This window comes from Oratosquilla oratoria, chromosome 21, assembly GCF_046742065.1.
Source record: "Oratosquilla oratoria isolate Oo_2021 chromosome 21, ASM4674206v1, whole genome shotgun sequence".
Taxonomy (NCBI): Eukaryota; Metazoa; Arthropoda; class Malacostraca; order Stomatopoda; family Squillidae; genus Oratosquilla; species Oratosquilla oratoria.
In genome coordinates this window covers 17,544,601-17,564,793 of record NC_134797.1, presented here as the reverse complement: position 1 = coordinate 17,564,793, position 20,193 = coordinate 17,544,601, and the positions used below count along the sequence as shown (strand labels likewise).

The window sequence follows — 20,193 nt, the reverse complement described above, 5'->3', positions numbered from 1 at the left end:
CTAGGAAAAGGTACATACATATACCAAGGCTTCCTCCCCCTTACAAGGGGGGTAGCCAAAAAGAAAAAGGCATAAAATCATTTCCACCCATTCCATCCCTGAATACACTCCACACCCCTCCACCCTCCCTCTTATCTTAGCACCTCCTGAATGACGGGTCATCCCTGCACCTTGTCCACTGTCCCCGTCTGGGGTATTGGCTGCTTGTTATTGTGGCAAAGTAGCATGCAGTTGATACTTTAGGGTCTATATGGGGCGCCCCTACGGACCAGAGCCACACATCATTTTGTCTATGATAGAGGAAAAAACTGTTCATAGAGAAATGATGACACTTTTATACTACGACTGTCCCTCCGTTATGCTGTCCTCCAACCCCTTGTTGCTGTCCTGTACCATTCCTCTGAGTATTCCTTTTCTGTGATGGGGGAATTCCCTGTGGTGGGGGAAAAGAATACTGCCACCAAGTATTCCCACTTGGATCGTAAGAGGTGAGAAGAAAGGGACGGGGATTGGGACTAGGCATTTCTCCTTGTAGCCCCACAGGGGAAATTCCTAAAAGAAGAAGAAAAAAAAAAGGCATAGGAAAAGGTAAGGATGGATTTTGAGCCTTTATGGATGTGGAAAAGGTCTATGACAGGGTAGGCAGGAAGTTATGTTGCCTTGAATCTTCAATTTATACATTGGTGGGGTGGTGTGAAAAGTAAATGTAATGGACTGGAGATGGTTAAAGAAAATGGAGAAAACTAAGAGATAAGCCAGTTGTTTGCTGACAACACAGTGCTTGTATATATCAAGGCTTAAGGAAGTTTGTGACATAATTTGGAAAGGTGTGCGGAAGAAGGAAGTTGAAGATAAATGGAAGTATAAGTAAGGTAAGGTACAGGGGGAGAATGTGGCAGCAAATTACATATACCAAGGCTTTTTTCCCCTTACAAGGGGGGTAGCCAAAAAGAAAAAGGCATAAAATCATTCCCACCCATTCCATCCCTGAATACACTCCACACCCTCCCTCTTATCTTAGCACCTCCTGAATGACGGGTCATCCCTGCACCTTGTCCAATGCCCTGGGTCAGAAGCAGTGTTGCAAGGCCGCTTCATTAAATTGGCGACCCCCCTCTCCGTCCCCCCATTGCATAAAATGAGAGGACCGGGAGAAATCCCTTCGGGCTGGGCAAGTTTTGCTCACATACTACCTCACCCCCCATCCACCTGCCCATTCCACCTCATGCTATCACATCATCATCCATATATAACCATTCTCCATTCACCCCTGTCTTCTGTCCTCTCCCGTCCTTCCTCAACAGACATTCCCCTCTTCCCCAAAGCCCCCTTCACCCCATCCATCCACCTCATCCTAGGACGTCCCCTCATGTTCACTCCCTCCACATCTGCCTTCCACACCTCTTTTACTAGTCTTTCTTCACTCATTCTTTCCATGTGTCCAAACCATCCCAATACTCTTTCATCAACCCTATCTCCCAGCTCCTTTTCCACCCCTGTTCTCCTCCTCACCTCCTCATTTCTCACTCTATATAGCCTAGTAACCCCCATCATACTTCTCAGACACCTCATCTCAAACACATTCAAACTCCTTCTCTCTTCTTCTCTTATGTTCCATGTTTCTGCTCCATACAGTGCTGTTGGCACAATCACTCCTTCATACAGTCTCCTCTTAGCATCCATTCCCAAATGTCTATTCCTCATTACACTCTTTAATCCACCAAGGCATTTACTCGCTTCTCTCAATCTACATTCTACCTCCACTTTCACTCCACCTTTCCCTGCCACATTTGCACTCAAGTATCTAAAACTATCCACTTCCTCCAGTCGCTCTCCCTTAATGCTCACTTCCAGTCTACTGCCACTTTCACCCCTTGTACATCTCATCACCTTACTTTTGCCCACATTTATCTTTAGCTTTCTTTTATCACATACTCTCCCAAACTCTGCCACCAACTTCCTCAATCCCTCCTCCGATCCTGCCACAAGCGCAGTGTCGTCAGCAAACAACAGCTGGCGCACCTCCCACTTTTCTCCATTTTCTTTAACCATCTCCAATCCCTTGCCCACTACCCTTGAATTTACCTCTCGCACTACCCCATCCATGTATAAGTTGAACAGCCAGGGTGACATAACACATCCTTGACGAAGTCCCACCTTTACCTCGAACCACTCACTCTCTCCATTTCCAATCCTGACACAAGCTCTACTATTCTCATAAAAACTCTTGACAGCTCCCAGAAGCTTTCCTCCTATCCCAGATATCTGCATAACCTCCCACAGTGCCTTCCTGTCTACCCTATCATAAGCCTTTTTCAGATCCATAAAAGCCCAAAAAACATCCCCTTTCCTATAGCTTTCTCACATATCTCTTACCACAAAGATCTGATCTACACAACCTCTACCTGTCCTAAATCCACACTGTTCCTCACCAATTACTCCTGTTCCTCTCCTAATCCTCTCAACCAAGATCCTCCCATAAGCCTTCCCAACTACACTCAACAAGCTAATCCCTCTGAAACTACTACATTCACACTTGTCCCCTTTTCCCTTGTAAAGAGGAACTATACAGGCAGTCCTCCGGCACTCTACCCTCTCTCCAACAAACATTAAATAACCTCACCAACCAGTCCACCATCACTGTACCTCCCTTTTTCAGACATTCCACATAGCATCCATCCAGACCAGGTGCCTTACCTGCTTTCATCATCTTAACAACTGCCTTCACCTCATCCTTCCTTATTTCTCCTCCATTCTCATTTTCTTCGCACTTCCCACTGCAGCAATCTTTCCTTCCCTATCCTTCACATTTAGCAACTCCCTAAAATATTCTGCCCATCTTCCCCTTACTGCCTTCTCTTCCATTATTATCTCTCCATCTGCACCTTTTACCTTTTCTTCTCTACTTGATTTGCCTCTTCCTCTCTTAATTTCTTTCCAAAACATCTTTTTATTACTTTCAAAAATTTGTCAAACTCTTACCCCATTTCACATCTGCTCTCCTTTTTGCAACCTTTACCTTTTGCTTTACTTTTCTGTTCTTTGTACCTCTCATATGACTCCCTCGTCCTATTTTGTAACCAATCTGTGAAAGCTCGCTTCTTCTCTTTACAACCTTTTTTGTTTCCTCATCCCACCATTCACTACCCTTTCTTCTATTTCCCCCTGTCCTTCTTGTTCCACACACCATCCTTGCACACTTTAAGACTCCCTCCTTGAACCATCCCCATTCCTCCTCCACACCCAGCTCTACTCTACCCTTTACTCCCTCCCACTCCTCCTTCAGCTTCTTTCCGTACTCCTTCTCATTCAAAGAGTTCACTCTAAGAACCTCCCTACCTTTTGTCCCTTTCCTCTTCCTCCACTTTCAACTTACCTTCCACCAAAAAATGATCTGATATTCCCCCACCCTCTCCCCTTAGCACATGTACATCCTTAACTCTTCCTATCATAATCCTATTTACCACTACATAATCCATTAGTGCTCTATCTACCACCCTCTCCCATGTGTACTTATGCTTGACTTTCTTCCGAAACACTGTATTTGCTATCACCAACTCTCTAGACACATTTCCACCATCAACTCTCCACTACGATTCTTTCCTGGAACTCCACATTTCCCAATCACTCCATCGATTGGACCATTTTCCACCCTAGCATTAAGGTCTCCCAGTACTATCACATTGACATTTCTTCCCAAATCCTCTATGCACTCATTTAGATCTATCCAAAAGGCCTCCCTTTCTTCTACACTTCTCACTGCCAGGCCCATATGCACTTACAAAGACCCACATCTCCTTTCCCAGTTTCACCTTCACATTATCCTTGAGGAAACCTTCCACTCCACTACCCGTTTACCTATCTCTTCACTTACTAGAATAGCCACCCCTTCCCTCCCTCGCCCTCTCTTCACTCCTGATAACCTCCCAAACTTACACTCCCCCTTCCCTTTCAACTTAGTTTCACTCAAAGCCAACACATCCATCTTTCTTCTCACAAACATACTACCTATCTCTTCCCTTTTACTCTCATCTGTACCACATCCACGCACATTAAAAGACCCAAACCTTAGGGTGCTGGTCCAAGGCTTTCCAGCCCCTCTTATGCCTTCTTTTTTTCTTTTAGGAATTTCCCCTGTGGGGCTACAAGGAGAAGGATGCCTAGTCCCAATCCCCGTCCCTTTCTTCTCGCCTCTTACGATCCAAGTGGGAATCCTTGGTGGCAGTATTCTTTTCCCCCACCACAGGGAATTCCCCCATCACAGAAAAGGAATACTCAGAGAAATGGTACAGGACAGCAACAAGGGGTTGGAGGGACAGACGGGGTAGCCAAAAAACAGTCATAAAATCCACTCCCACCCATTCCATCCCCATATACTCCACTCCCATCCACCCCCTCTCCTTCTGGATTATTGGTCATCCCTGCATCTTGCCCACTGTCTAGGGTCAGAAGCAGTGTCACAAGACAGCACATCTGCAGCAAGGCATACATATATATACCAAAGGCTTTTTCCCCCTTACACAGCGGGTAGCCAAAAAGAAAAAGGCATAGAAATCACTCCCACCCATTTCATTTCCCATATATTCCACCCTCCTATCTTGGCACCTCCTGGATGATGGGTCATCTCTGCATCCTGTCCACTGCCCTGGGTCAGAAGCAGTGTCACAAAACACAGCAAGGCCGCTTCATAAATTTGGCAACCCTCCTCTCCATCCCCTCATGCAAGAAAGGAGAAGACGGGGAGATATCCCTTCGGGCTGCATCAAGTCTTTTCTCACCCCCCACCCACTCCCCCTCATGCATCACAGCATCATTTATACACAACCCTTCTCCATTCACCCCTATCTTCTGTCCTCTCCCGTCCTTCCTCTGCAGACATTCCTCTCTTTTGTAAAGCCCCTTTCACCCCATCCATCCATCTCATCCTAGGATGCCCCCTCATATTCACTCCTTCCACTTCTGCATTCCACACTTCTTTTACTAATCTTCACTCATTCTTTCCATGTGTCCAAACCATCCTAATACTCTTTCATCAACCCTATCTCCCAGCTCCCTTTCCACCGGTTCTCCTCCTCACCTCCTCATTTCTCACTCTATCCAGCCTAGTAACCCCTATCATACTTCTCAGACATTTCATCTCAAACACATTCAAACTCCTCTCATGTTCCATGTTTCTGCCCTGTACATTGCTGTTGGCACAATCAGTCCTTCATATAACCTCCTCTTAGCATCCATTCCTAGATGTCTAAATATGTAGGCAGCTTCATTAAATTGGCGAAAGTACCCTTGTGCAGAAATAAAGATTGGGAGAAGCCCCTTCAGGCTGCATCAATTTATTTTTCACACATACCCCTCACCCACTCTCATGCATCACAGCATCATCCATACACAACCATTCTCAATTCACCTCTTCTGTCTTCTCCTGTCCTTCCTCAACAGACACTCTTCTTCCCCAATGCCCCTTTTACCCGATCCATCCATCTCATCCTTGGTCCCCCCCCCCTCATGTTCAGTCCTACCTCTGCCTTCCCCATCTGTTACTAATCTTCAATCATTCTTTCCATGTGTCTAAGCCATCCTAACTCTTTCATCAACCCTATCTTCCAACTCCTTTTCCTCCCCCACTCTCCTCATTTCTCAGTCCATCCAGCCTAGTAGCCCCTATCATACTTCTCAGGCACCTCATCTCAAACATTCAAACCCCTCTCTTATGTTCCATGTTTCTGCCCCATACAGTGTTGTTGTCACAATCACTCCTTCATATAATATCTTAGCATCCATCCCTAAATGTCTATTTCTCATTATACTTTTTAATTCCCCAAGGGATTTACTTGCTTCTCTCAATCTACATTCTTCCACTCCTTTTCCTGCTCATTCAACCCAAGTATCTAAAACTATCCACTATCTCCAGTCTCTCCCTGCCACACCCAAAACCATCCACCTCCTCCAGTCTCTCCCCCAACACCCACCTGTCTGCTGCCACCCTCTCTCCCTGTACACCCCACCCCCACCCATCTTCAGCCTCCTTCTCCCACACACCCTCTGAATCTCTGTCACCAACCCACCTCCCATCCCACAAGCGCAGCACCGCCAGTAATTAACAACTGGCCTATCTCCCACCCTTCACCACTTTCTTCAACCATCTCCAATTCCTGACCCACTACCCTTGCATTTACTTCTTGCACCACCCCATCCATATACAAATTGAACAGCCAAGGTGACACGATACACCTCCGATGAAGTCCCACCCCCATCACAAACCACACACTCTCCACCTCCAATCCCAACACAAGCTCCACTACTGTTGTAAAAACTCTTGACTGCTGTAACCCCCCCTACTGTCCCATACATCTGCAACACCTTCCACAGCGCCCTCCTGTCCACCCTGTCACAAGCCCCTTCCAGACCCATAAAAGCCCAAAAATATCCTTACCCCCTCTCATACATATGTCCCACCACAAAAATCTGATCCATGCAAACCCCACCTGTCCCAAACCCACACTGCTCCCAACCAACCACTCCCCGTTTCTCCTAATCCTCTCAAGACCCATAAGCCTTCCCAACTACACTCAACAAGCTAATCCCTCTGAAACTACTACTCGCTCTTGTCCCCTTTTCCCTTGCAAAGTGGAACTATACAGGCACTCCTCCAACACTACCCTCTCTTAAGCAAACATTAGATAACCTCACCAGCCAGTCCACCATCACTGTACCTCCTTTTTTCAGACATTCTGCATGACATCCATCCATACCAGGTGCCTTACCTGCTCTCATCATCTTTCCTTATTTCTCCATTTTCCTCATGCTCATTTTCGTAGTGCCTCCCACTGCAACTACCTTTCCCTCCCTATCCTTCACATGTAGCAACTCCCTAAAATACTCTGCCCATCTTCCTCCTGTTGCCTTCCATTATCATGTCTCTATCACTTAATTTCTTTTCTTTGTATCTCTCATGATTCCCTCATTCTATTTTGTAACCAATCTGTGAAAGCTTGCTTCTCTTCTACAACCTTTGCTTCCTCATCCCACCACTCAATATCCTTCCTCCTTGTTCTGCATACCTTGCGACTCCCTCCTTGAACCATCCCCATGCCTAGTTCTACTCTATCCTTTTCTCTCATTTAAGCAGTTCACTATAAGCACCTCCCTACCTTCTGTCCTTTTCCTATTTCTCCATCTATCCTCCACTCTCAACTTACCTTCCACCAAAAAATTATCTGATATTCCTCCACTCTTTCCCCTTAGAGTATGTACATCCTTAACTCTTCCTACTATACTGGTTACCAGTATATAGTCCATTAATGCTCTATCTACCACCCTCTCCCATGTGTACTTATGCTTAATTTTCTTCCTAAACACTGTATTTGCTATCATCAACTCTCCACTGATTTTTTCCTGGATCTCCACACTTCCCAACCACTCCATCTATTGATTCAGACACATAAGGATGAGAATAGAACTGCCAGGTATAAATTCGACCTTTTATTTACATATACACAATTGATAAACAACTTCATGCTGCTATGTATACACATCATTCTGCGACTTCATTACAATCTGAAATCAATACCAATTTTGATGTTCTACCTGAACGAGAACCCAAACCCTCTAACTTCTTAACAACATCCATTCCTTCTACAACTTCACCAAATACAACATGGTGGTTGTCTAACCAGGGGGTAGGTATAGTGGTAATGAAAAACTGTGATCCATTTGTATTGGGACCTGCATTGGCCATAGACAAGAGTCCAGGCTTGGTGTGTCGTAGGCTAAAGTTTTCATCTCTGAAAAACAAAATTGTACATCTGTGTGTTAAATTTGTTATAGTTTGTACAAATTATACTAAATGCATCTACATCTTAGCTCTTCACAATCAAGAACACAAATTACACAGTACTAAATAAGGTATGATGAACTATATTGTTTCTATACTGGGATATTGACTCCAGTTAAAACTATATGGACTAGAGTCACACATTCATCTGTGTTAAAGAAAAACAGCTACTGCACCAAGATAATCCCAACAGGCCTGACCACAGAAACAAAGATGCAACTATCATACAGAAGACACCAACTCAAACTACCCCCCTCCATACCCAACAACACAAAAAAATTTCTCTAATACTCGTGTGCCAATACCAATTACCTCGTAGTTGTGGGTCTCCTGCATGAGAAATCTAGGGCTAAGGATAGATTGATTGATTGGCAAAATTTCTTGAGCAACTTATGGCCTGGCATAGGGACTGTTAATAGATATCTTGGGGACAGGTTTCCTATAAGAAAGAACTGGAGCAAACAACTGATTGATTTGTTACAATATACCTTACTATATATGCCATGCAGATACATACATACACCGAGGCTTTTTCCCCCTTACTAGGGAGGTAGCCAAAAAGGAAAAGGCATAAAATCATTCCCACCCATTCCATCCCTGAAAACACTCCACACCCCGCCACCCTCCCTCCCATCTTAGCACCTCCTAGATGACGGGTCATCCCTGCACCTTGTCCACTGCCCTGGGTCAGAAGCAGTGTCGCAAGACAACACATCCACAGCAAGGCCACTTCATTAAATCGGCGACCCCCCCTCTCCATCCCCCCCCCTATAAAGGAGAAGACGGGGAGAAATCCCTTCAGGCTGCGTCAAAATTTTGCTCACACACACTATCTCACCCACCTCATGCATCACAACATCTTCCATATACAACCATTCACCCCTGTCTTCTGTCCTCTCCCGTCCTTCCTCAACAGACATTCCCCTCTTCCCCAAAGCCCCCTTCACCCCATCCATCCATCTCATCCTAGGACATCCCCTCATGTTCACTCCCTCCACATCTGCCTTCCATACCTCCTTTACAAGTCTTTCTTCACTCATTCTTTCCATGTGTCCAAACCATCCTAATACTCTTTCATCAACCCTATCTCCCAACTCCCTTTCCACCCCTGTTCTCCTCCTCCTCACTCTATCTAGCCTAGTAACCCCCATCATACTTCTCAGACACTTCATCTCAAACACATTCAAGCTCCTTCTCTCTTCCTCTCTTATGTTCCATGTTTCTGCTCCATACAGTGCTGTTGGCACAATCACTCCTTCATACAGTCTCCTCTTAGCATCCATTCCCAAATTTCTATTCCTCATTACACTTTTTAATCCACCAAGGCATTTACTCGCTTCTCTCAATCTACATTCTACCTCCACCTTTACTCCACCTTTTCCTGCCACATTTGCACCCAAGTATCTAAAACTATCCACTTCCTCCAGTTGCTCTCCCTTAATGCTCACTTCCAGATTACTGCCACTTTCACCCCTTGTACATCTCATCACCTTACTTTTACCCACATTTATCTTCAGCTTTCTTCTATCACACACTCTCCCAAACTCTGTCACCAACTTCCTCAATCCCTCCTCCGATCCTGCCACAAGCGCAGTGTCGTCCACAAACAACAACTGGCTCACCTCCCACTTTTCTCCATTTTCTTTAACCATCTCCAATCCCTGACCCACTACCCTTGCATTTACCTCTTGCACTACCCCATCCATGTATAAGTTGAACAGCCAGGGTGACATAACGCATCCTTGACGAAGTCCCACCTTTACCTCAAACCACTCACTCTCTCCATTTCTAATCCTGACACAAGATCTACTACTCTCATAAAAACTCTTGACAGCTCCCAGAAGCTTTCCTCCTATCCCGTATATCCGCATAATCTCCCACAGTGCCTTTCTGTCTACCCAGTCATAAGCCTTTTCCAGATCCATAAAGGCCCATAAAACATCCTTCCCCTTTGCTATAGCTTTCTCACATATGTCTTACCACAAAAATCTGATCTACACAACCTCTACCTGTCCTAAATCCACACTGTTCCTCACCAATTACTCCCTCTGTTCCTCTCCTAATCCTTTCAATCAAGATCCTCCCATAAGCCTTCCCAACTACACTTAACATGCTAATCCCTCTGAAACTACTACATTCACACTTGTCCCCCTTTCCCTTGTAAAGTGGAACTATACAAGCACTCCTCCGGCACTCTACCTTCTCTCCAGCAAAACATTAAATAACCTCACCAACCAGTCCACCATCACTGTACCTCCTTTTTAAGACATTCTGCATGGCATCCATCCAGACCAGGTGCCTTACCTGCTTTCATCATCTTAACTGCTGCCTTCACTTCATCCTTCCTTATTTCTCCTCCATTTTCCTCACTCATCACTCTCATTTCCTTAGCATTTCCCACTGCAGCTATCTTTCCCTCCCTATCCTCCTTCACATTTAGCAACTCCCTAAAATATTCTGCCCATCTTCCCCTTACTGCCTTCTCCATTATCATCTCTCCATCTGCACCTTTTACCTTTTCTTCTCTACTTGATTAGCCTCCTCTTCCTCTCTTAATTTCTTTCCAAAACATCTTTTTATTACTTTCAAAATTTTCTGTCATACTCTTACCCAATTTTACATCTGCTCTCCTCTTTGCCTCCTTTACCTTTTTCTTTGTACGTCTCATATGACTCCCTCGTCCTATTTTGTAACCAAACTGTGTAAGCTCGCTTCTTCTCCTCTACAACCTTCTTCATTTCCTCATCCCACCATTCACTACCCTTCCTTCTATTTCCTCCTGTCCTTCTTGTTCCACACACCATCTTTGCACACTTTGTGACTCCCTCCTTGAACCATCCCCATTCCTCCTCCACACCTACCTCTACTCTATCCTTCACTCCCTCCCACTCCTTCAGCTTCTTCTTGTACTCCTTCTCCTTTTCATTTCAAGAGTTCACTCTTAAGCACCTCCCTACCTTTTGTCCCTTTCCTCTTTCTCCATGCAGATACCAATTAAAATGTATACATACCTGAACTTAGACCCATAGATGGACTTGCCTCCAGTACCATTTCCATGAGTGAAGTCACCACCTTGACACATAAATTTTGGAATGATACGATGAAAGGGAGAGCCTCTGTAGCCAAAACCCTGCTCATGTGTGCAGAGTTGACGGAAATTCTCAGCAGTTTTGGGAACTACATCTGAACGAAGCTGAAAAGAAAGAATTGTCAGTTATATTGTGTTTCCAGTCTTGCAAGATCATTATTTTATAGCACACTACAAAGTCCTCTGAAGGGGGGCAATTTCCTAGCTTCCCATTAAGGGGGTGTTTGTGACATTAATCCATATGATCATTGGCAGAAGACATAAATTGCTCAAGATTATTCAGAAAGGGACCAATGCCAGGATGTTAAGGGAGCTAATATCTCGGGGGTTTGATGTAATAGAAGGATGTTCTTAAGACCTTGCTTTGCAATTTGTGTGTGAATGTGTTTTTGTATGGATGCACTGGTGTACAATTGGAAGGCTAGTCCCATTACATTACTAATAAAAAACAAGTCTTGGTGTCATGGCCAAGTAAGGCACAAACATCATCTCAAAGAAATTCAAATGGAAAGCATGAGTAAGTTGGAGCACCAATAGGAGGAATAATGTCAGAATCGTTCAAAATATATATATATATATATATATATATATATATATATATATATATATATATATATATATCATTTTCAGTGCAAACTTTTTTTTAATGGGAATGTAGAGCAACATTTGGGTATGTCTGCAAGTATATACCCAACCCATGACAGGAGCATGGAATGTCTACAAGGATAGAAAAGATGGTAAACAGCAGCCATAACTACAACAATACTCAACTAAAGAACCCTATAAATCTTACATATGCACTAAGGCAGTAAATCCTGCAGGCATGAAATTCAAATGCAAAACTTGCATGTAGTGCAGTGCTGTCCTGGGTCCTGGCGCTCGACACGACGAGCGGGGCGCCATAGGTTTAGAAGGACTCTTGGGCACAAGGCCCTCATTGTTAGATATGTAGGACGTGGCATAGATTTCCCTCTGCGCAGGGAGTACAACGTACACCCAAGTCAGTCTAGAACTGTCCATCTTACGGAGAGGGAGCATGTGGCTCTCCTATTGTGATTCACCTCTATACGCATAACCCACTGATTAATAAAGACCCCAAACGTCCCCCCGCGTTTCCGTTGCACACCAAGATGGCGCAGTGAGTAGGATTGCTTGCAATTGCTTGCAGTGTGCAACAATGAAACATGGGACGATACGTGAATCAGTGGCGCGTACTGACGGAACTAGACCATAGGCGACAGTGAACACGCTGGACCGTGAGTGCAGTGCCGATACAGTGAGCATGCACGGGACCGGGCAAAATCGTGTGATAGTGATAGTGGCGTGCCTTCGTGCACGTAGTGGGGCGAACAAAGAGGCCTTCGTCCCACTGCTCCACCCTGCACGGGCCCCAGGCCAAAGCAGGCCACGCGAACAAGGAAGCCTTTGTCCTGCTTCGCCGTGCTCGCCGCGAGTGCCACTCGCCCAGCTGACTCGCACAGGCCACACCCACCCAGCTTAGGAACCGCCACGTTGCCTCTGCACACCCGTGGCAATTACGTCACCGCAGGAGGAGGTGACACCACTGCTGCCCACCAGAGACATTGAAGGGGACCGTCTTGGACGCCCAGTAGGACCTGCACGCATGCATCGTGTCACTATGCAAGGGGTCCTCCGCCAGACGCACGCACTCTCCGCCCCTTCTCCCTGGAGGACTGGCACCTGCCGTCCTAATGCCTTCCGGGCCATCGCCCTTCACCACCTGTCAGCGCCCGCAATGCGCTGCCCCTCGCAGGTGTGTAAATCACGGAGATAGGCCCGCGCGGTCGACGTATCTCACGCGACCCCCTCCCCCCAACAGGACACTTCTGGGTGACCGCCCCCCGTCACCTGTCAGTGCCCGTGCCGTATCGCCTGACAACGCAGGTGCAGGGATAGGCACTCGGCACCTAGGCATGTTGGAGATATCAAGAGCCCTGCAGCCGCCGCTCTCAGCGCAGACGACGCATCTCATGCGACCCCCTCCCCCCCAACAGGACACTTCTGGGTGACCGCCCCCCGTCACCTGTCAGTGCCCGTGCCGTATCGCCTGACAACGCAGATGCAGGGATAGGCACGTTGGAGATATCCGGAGCCAGCCTACAGACGCCGCTCTTGGCGCCGACGACGCGCTCGACGTAACTCACGTGACCCCCCGCAACGAACGCTTCCCGGACCCCTTCCTGGCGATGACATACACGAACAGGTGCGCCGAGCTGACATTGCCCATGGACAGCTCCCGGCCGCCACTCGCGACATCTTCCTACGGTACTTTAGTGACGTGCTGGTCTCCAAGGACGACCCCAGCATCGCCTGCCCTAGGAAAGACCATGGTTCTCCACCCCCCCCTTTCGTGAGAACCCACCTGCAAGCCGACGCGACGCCCCACGCCGCCCGCACGCCCAGGCAGATACCGCTCGCATTTCAGGTTCAAGCGAAGGAAGACTTGACTCAATGGTACAGCAAGGTATCGTTACGCCCGTCGTGAGGCGAGCTCTGTCGCCACCGCCCGTGCTGGCGCCCTTTGAGCACCGGGCCGACCTCTCCGCTCGGCGAAGGATTTGTCGTCCTCGTGCGCGGACCCCATTCGGTTCCGCCCCCGACGCAGTTTCTATGCGTGACTGAAATACCGCGCACTTCCGCCTCGTCCAGTGTGGCCCCCGGTTTCCGACGGACGCCGAAACCTGATACGCCACTACCACTGGAGACGCTTGCTGCCATCTGGGCCGCACCCAATTGCAAGCCATGCCCGTTTGGATGGCCCCACTTCTCGTGGATGACGGACCATCGTTCGCTCATCCCCCTCTTCACGTCAGGAACTCCGTCACCGGCAATACCGGCGCTCCGCAGTGACGACCCGTCGCCAGCCGCCGACACTGACGGAGCGCTCTGAAGACTACGGGCCGCGGCACGGATAAGCCCCGCCTACGGTCACCCGCTGACCTGCGTGACCTCCGGGCTCCCGTCCGACTACTGCGCCCTACCCAACTCCATCCCTCCGTATTGGAAGCTCCGCGCCGCGCCTTCCGCTGACGAACCCCGCCATCTCCAGGAGCGACCACAGGTCTTGAGAGAAGCCGCCCCGTCGCGTTCCTTCGGTGGAGGACATGTCGTCCTCATGCGCGGATCCCCCACTTCCGCTTCCGCCGCTCGCCCAGGCTTGCGAGTAAGCATTCCCCTCGCCGTGGTCGTGCGAGCGCGGAGGGTGGGGGAGGTGTGGTGTAGTGCTGTCCTGGGTCCTGGCGCTCGACACGACGAGCGGGGCGTCATAGGTTTAGAAGGACTCTTGGGCACAAGGCCCTCATTGTTAGATATGTAGGACGTGGCATAGATTTCCCTCTGCGCAGGGAGTACGACGTACTCCCAAGTCAGTCTTACGGAGAGGGAGCATGTGGCTCTCCTATTGTGATTCACCTCTGTACGCATAACCCACTGATTAATAAAGACCCCAAACGTCCCCCCGCGTTTCCGTTGCACACCAAGACATAGTTACTTTGATTCCACTGACTGCTATTTGTTTCGATCACCAATACTCCTTTACAGAAACACCCCTTGCTCTGCCTCTCATCAAACCTAGTTAAAAATGCCAAAGACTGGTATAATTCTGTAACTTCCAGTCCTCTGGAAGCCATGGGTCTTCTACAAGAGAGACCAAGGGCAACGGACTGATTGACTTACTGCCTGTAGTTTTTGAACCCCACCTACCCTCACAAGAGGCAGAGGAAAGGAGGGATAATAATATTTCCAAGTTTCACAGATTGGAAACCTACAGGTCTACAGTGGCTTGCAAACAGTCCTTGGGCCAGACAACACTGGATTCTTGTACAAGTTGTACCGATGTAGGAGTGTTTCTATGTTACCAGCTTACATTAGTAGTGAGGGGAACTGCCCTTCATTATGTGAAAAGATGAAGGAAATACATTTGAAGCTGACAGAGACCTTTGAGAAGGACTGGAGACTGAGTGTTAGCCTCCATGAGCTGTCTCCAGATGAAGAAGACAGAAGTTTTCAAAATGGGTGGCAGAAAGATCATTCTCCCTGACACCCATTTTGTAGGACCATCACTTGCACTCTTCATTTGTCACAAATGTAGGGAAGTGGGGAAATAACAAGGAGAAACAAGTTAAAGGCAAGTATGACAAAAAATAAGAACATGGAAATGATCATCTTGCTGTCTTCAAAGACTATCAACACCCTCACTTCTACATTCAAGTGGAAATAAGCAAAAACTGGTTTACCAACTGTGGTTAATGAATGGGATAGATTAGTAACCATGTTGTGAGTGTTGAAACAATTGGTTGAGAAGATTAGATAACTTTAAGGATATGACAGGTGGTAAGGGACATGGAACTGCCTAGTGAAGGCTTTATGGTCTCTTGCAATCTTCATTCTTATGTAAAAGTGTTGCCTTGAGGAAGAGACTTTTCAGGAAAAGGAGCCTAGAGCTACATCAACTTTGAACATATTATTTTAGCTTTTTCATATAGCGGCTGACAACTAATAATTACCCTCCTATTAATAGTATAATATCTTGATAGAGAAACAGTCCCACACTTAATTCAACAGTCTGTCACTTCCTTGAGATCAGTGACCACTGGCAGCCACTATGGAGTTAATGATTTTCAGTCAGTGAAACTAAGGCAATAGTTATTATGAGAAAAAGCAAATTACATGTGTATGACAGAGTAAGGAGTGATACATGAATTCTACATACATACATATACCAAGGCTTTTTCCCCCTTACTAGGGAGGTAGCCAAAAAGAAAAAGGCATAAAATCATTCCCACCCATTCCATCCCCGAAAACACTCCACACCCCTCCCCCTCCCTCCCATCTTAGCACCTCCTAGATGACGGGTCATCCCTGCACCCTGTCCACTGCCCTGGGTCAGAAGCAGTGTCGCAAGACACAGCACATCCACAGCAAGGCCGCTTCATTAAATCGGCAACCCCCCCCTCTCTGTCCCCCCATATAAGGGAGAGGACGGGGAGAAATCCCTTCAGGCTGCGTCAAAATTTTGCTCACACACACTACCTCACCCCCGTCCATTCCACCTCATGCATCACATCTTCCATATACAACCATTCTCCATTCACCCCTGTCTTCTGTCCTCTCCCATCCTTCCTCAACAGACACTCCCCTCTTCCCCAAAGCCCCCTTCACCCCATCCATCCATCTCATCCTAGGACGTCCCCTCATTTTCACTCCCTCCACATCTGCCTTCCATACCTCCTTTACTAGTCTTTCTTCACTCATTCTTTCCATGTGTCCAAACCATCCCAATACTCTTTCATCAACCTTATCTCCCAGCTCCCTTTCCACCCCTGTTCTCCTCCTCACCTCCTCATTTCTCACTCTATCTAGCCTAGTAACCCCCATCATACTTCTCAGACACTTCATCTCAAACACATTCAAGCTCCTTCTCTCTTCCTCTCTTATGTTCCATGTTTCTGCTCCATACAGTGCTGTTGGCACAATCACTCCTTCATACAGTCTCCTCTTAGCATCCATTCCCAAATTTCTATTCCTCATTACATTTTTTAATCCACCAAGGCATTTACTCAATCTACATTCTACCTCCACCTTTACTCCCTTTTCCTGCCACATTTGCACCCAAATATCTAAAACTATCCACTTCCTCCAGTTGCTCTCCCTTAATGCTCACTTCCAGATTACTGCCACTTTCACCCCTTGTACATCTCATCACCTTACTTTTACCCACATTTATCTTCAGCTTTCTTCTATCACAGACTCTCCCAAACTCTGTCACCAACTTCCTGAATCCCTCCTCCGATCCTGCCACAAGCACAGTGTCGTCCGCAAACAACAGCTGGCTCACCTCCCACTTTTCTCCATTTTCTTTAACCATCTCCAATCCCTGACCCACTACCCTTGCATTTACCTCTCGCGCTACCCCATCCATGTATAAGTTGAACAGCCAGGGTGACATAACACATCCTTGTCGAAGTCCCACCTTTACCTCAAACCACTCACTCTCTCCATTTCTAATCCTGACACAAGCTCTACTACTCTCATAAAAACTCTTGACAGCTCCGAGAAGCTTTCCTCCTATCCCGTATATCCCGATACATGAATTCTAATGTTCTAAAAAATACTAACCCCAGTTTACTATCATTATGTAATACCTTATGTAAGAAATTACAAAATGTTCAACTTTGTGTTGCAATTTGTAAATTGTCACAATCATACCAAAATACAAGGAATTTATAATATGGCATGAGGGAGGCAATCGCCAGAATGGAGGCTCAAGGTCAAATTTGCCGTTTCATAAGAACTTATCAAGGCCATCATAGCAGTCCAAAGGTAGTGTTGTGCATTTACAAGTAACGGTATTATTTTAGAAGCGCATACCTATGCAACATGGCATTAGAAAATTAAATATTAATTTTGTAAACTATAATGCATCAATGTAATAACTATTTTTCTTGGCAGAAATCAATAAAAGAAAACATAGCTAAAAGCTATTTACAAATGAACAAAGTCATGTTGACTACTTTAGACGCCATCTTTTTGATAGATTCAGAGGTCAAAGACGACAATGATGACCTCTAGAATTACAGATACTGCATTAATAAATGCAGGTTAGGTTAAGTAGGTAGGTTTATTTATCATACTTTAATTTCTTCAACCTCCACATCTACCAAAACAAACATGGCATCTGAAGCAGCCGTTTGTGTTTAGCTTTTAACAACTTTTTCTGTTATTGACTTCTGCTAAGAATAATGTATTATAATTTACATTATTATTATTTAATTTCCTACTGCTATATTGCATAGATGTGCACTTCTAAAAAAAATTACCCATGACCAAGTTACTACCATGAGCCTTATGAAGCTACCAATTCAAAACAATATTCTGTAAACTAAGGCATGTGACATATAATACAGAGAGATCTAGGGCAATTTCTGTATTTGTCACTGTGACAACTTGTTCATGAAATCATGGATTTTGTGCCTCCTTTCTTCCTTCATTACTGGTAGGTACAGGAGACCTATACTGCAGAATTAACTAAAAATACTGTTGTCCCATCACAATTGGGAGAATATAGTAAGCTTACTTGACAGGTAACAATACTGTGAGAAACGACGGACAATCTAAACAGAACGGTGATTTTGGGAAGTTGGAAACAAGAGCACTAAATTAAAGAACCACAAGAAATGGGATCCCGTAAAACCAACTCCACCCAGTGAATACGATACCTGGAGATCTTCAGGCAAAACACTGTTAGTAATTATTATTATTACACAACATACCTCCATAACAATTCTGCCAACAGGTTTGCCATCTGCTTCTACATCAAAATAAACCTTAGGAAGACGAGGTTGTGCAGCTGTACAGTATCCAATGGTAGCAGCTGAAATTAAGGCACTTGAACCTAGGAAACGGTTGAATGCAACACGTAACATCTTTGACGGTCACAGGTTTGAGCGTATTATCGTGTGAAAATGGTGTTTGCTTGGCAACCGGGTTTTGTTGTCCTCCCGGTCAAAACACTCGCAGCATTCGAACACTCGAGTCTTGAAGTCGACGATTCGATACCTTGTTCAGAGATTCGAAGTTTTGTCAAAATAACACTGATAATAGAATTCGACATATCATGAAAAATAAAATACGGGTGTTTCTCAGCTCTACCATATGTCGGTATATGATGATAAACTAAATATTCAACGTCATCTGCATTTTAACAAAGTAACAGCACAGTGTATATGATACTCTGAGGCTTTTTACCTATAATAAAATATTTGTTTAAGTTTTGAGGTCCTTTCTCGCACTCGTGGTAGTCCACCTCTGCTGCCAGATCTGGTGTCCCTCTGCAGATGGTCCACTTTATCTGGTATGGTATTAGAGGTCCTACATATTTTGGTAGATCAGACTTTTGTGGTAAGACAGATATGTGAGAAAGCTATTGGAAAAGGTAAGGATGTTTTTTGGGCTTTTATGGATCTGGAAAAGGCTTACGACAGTGTAGATAGGAAGGCACTGTGGGAGGTACTACAGATATATGGGATAGGAGGAAAGCTGTTAAGAGCGGCCAAGAGTTTTTATGAGAGTAGTAGAGCATTTGTTAGGATTAGAAATGGAGAGAGTGAATGGTTTGAGGTAAAGGTGGGACTTCGTCAGGGATGTGTTATGTCACCCTGGTTGTTCAATCTTTACATTGGTGGGGTGGTGCAAGAGGTGAATGCAAGGGTAGTGGGTCAGGGGTTGGAGATGAATAAAGAAAATGGAGAAAAGTGGGAGGTGAGCCAGCTGTTGTTTGCGGACGACACTGCGCTTGTAGCAGGATCAGAGGAGGGATTGAGGAAGTTAGTGACAGAGTTTGAGAAGGTGTGTGAAAGAAGGAAGCTGAAGATAAATGCGGGCAAAAGTAAGGTGATGAGATGTACAAGGGGAGAGACTGACATTAGGCTGGAAGTGAGCATTAAGGGTGAAAGATTGGAGGAAGTGGATAGTTTGAGATACTTGGGTGCAAATGTGGCAGGAAAGGGAGGAGTTGGGGTGGAGGTAGAATGTAGATTGAGAGAAGCGAGTAAATGCCTTGGTGGATTAAAAAGTGTAATGAGAAATAGACATCTGGGAATGGATGCTAAGAGGAGGTTATATGAAGGAGTGATGGTACCAACAGCACTGTACGGAGCAGAAACATAGAACATGAGAGAGGAAGAGAGGAGTTTGAATGTGTTCGAGATGAAATGTCTGAGAAGTATGATAGGGGTTACTAGGCTAGATAGAGTGAGAAATGAGGAGGTGAGGAGGAGAACAGGGGTGGAAAGGGAGCTGGGAGATAGGGTTGATGAAAGAGTATTAGGATGGTTTGGACACATGGAAAGAATGAGTGAAGAATGATTAGTAAATGAAGTGTGGAAGGCAGATGTGGAGGGAGTGAATATGAGGGGGCATCCTAGGATGAGATGGATGGATGGAGTGATGGGGGCATTACAAAAGAGAGGAATGTCTGTTGAGGAAGGACGGGAGAGGACAGAAGATAGGGGTGAATGGAGAGGGGTTGTGTATAGATGATGCTGTGATGCATGAGGGGGAGTGGGTGGGGGACGGAGAGGGGGGGTCGCCGAATTTTTGGTGGCCTTGCTGTGTCTTGCGACACTGCTTCTGACTCAGGGCAATGGGCAAGATGCAGGGATGACCCGTCATCCAGGAGGTGCCAAGATAAGAGGGAGGGAAGAGGGTAGAGGGGAGTGGAGTATGTAGGAGATGGAATGGGTGGGAGTGG

The 20,193-nt window shown here is 46.1% G+C and overlaps 1 protein-coding gene across 1 annotated transcript; it reads right to left on the bottom strand.

The window, feature by feature from the left end:
- Positions 1-7,467: 7,467 nt before the first annotated feature.
- Positions 7,468-18,485, bottom strand: LOC143036720 (peptidyl-prolyl cis-trans isomerase-like). Its single transcript, XM_076204358.1, has 3 exons — positions 18,215-18,485; positions 10,846-11,027; positions 7,468-7,784 (listed from the first exon to the last, which is right to left on the bottom strand). The coding sequence occupies exons 1-3, from the start codon at positions 18,365-18,367 to the stop codon at positions 7,535-7,537; spliced, it is 585 nt and encodes a 194-aa protein (XP_076060473.1). The 5' UTR covers positions 18,368-18,485; the 3' UTR covers positions 7,468-7,534.
- Between the last annotated feature and the right edge of the window lie 1,708 nt (positions 18,486-20,193).

What these genes read in the sequence shown, in the direction of transcription:
- LOC143036720 (XM_076204358.1), bottom strand. Translation starts at nt 18,367, where the DNA reads ATGTTACGTGTTGCATTCAACCGTTTCCTAGGTTCAAGTGCCTTAATT. An exon ending in TTGGCAGAATTGTTATGGAG is followed by an intron (nt 11,028 to 18,214) that starts GTATGTTGTGTA and finishes CTTTCTTTTCAG; the next exon opens with CTTCGTTCAGATGTAGTTCC. An exon ending in ATCTATGGGTCTAAGTTCAG is followed by an intron (nt 7,785 to 10,845) that starts GTATGTATACAT and finishes TTTGTTTTTCAG; the next exon opens with AGATGAAAACTTTAGCCTAC.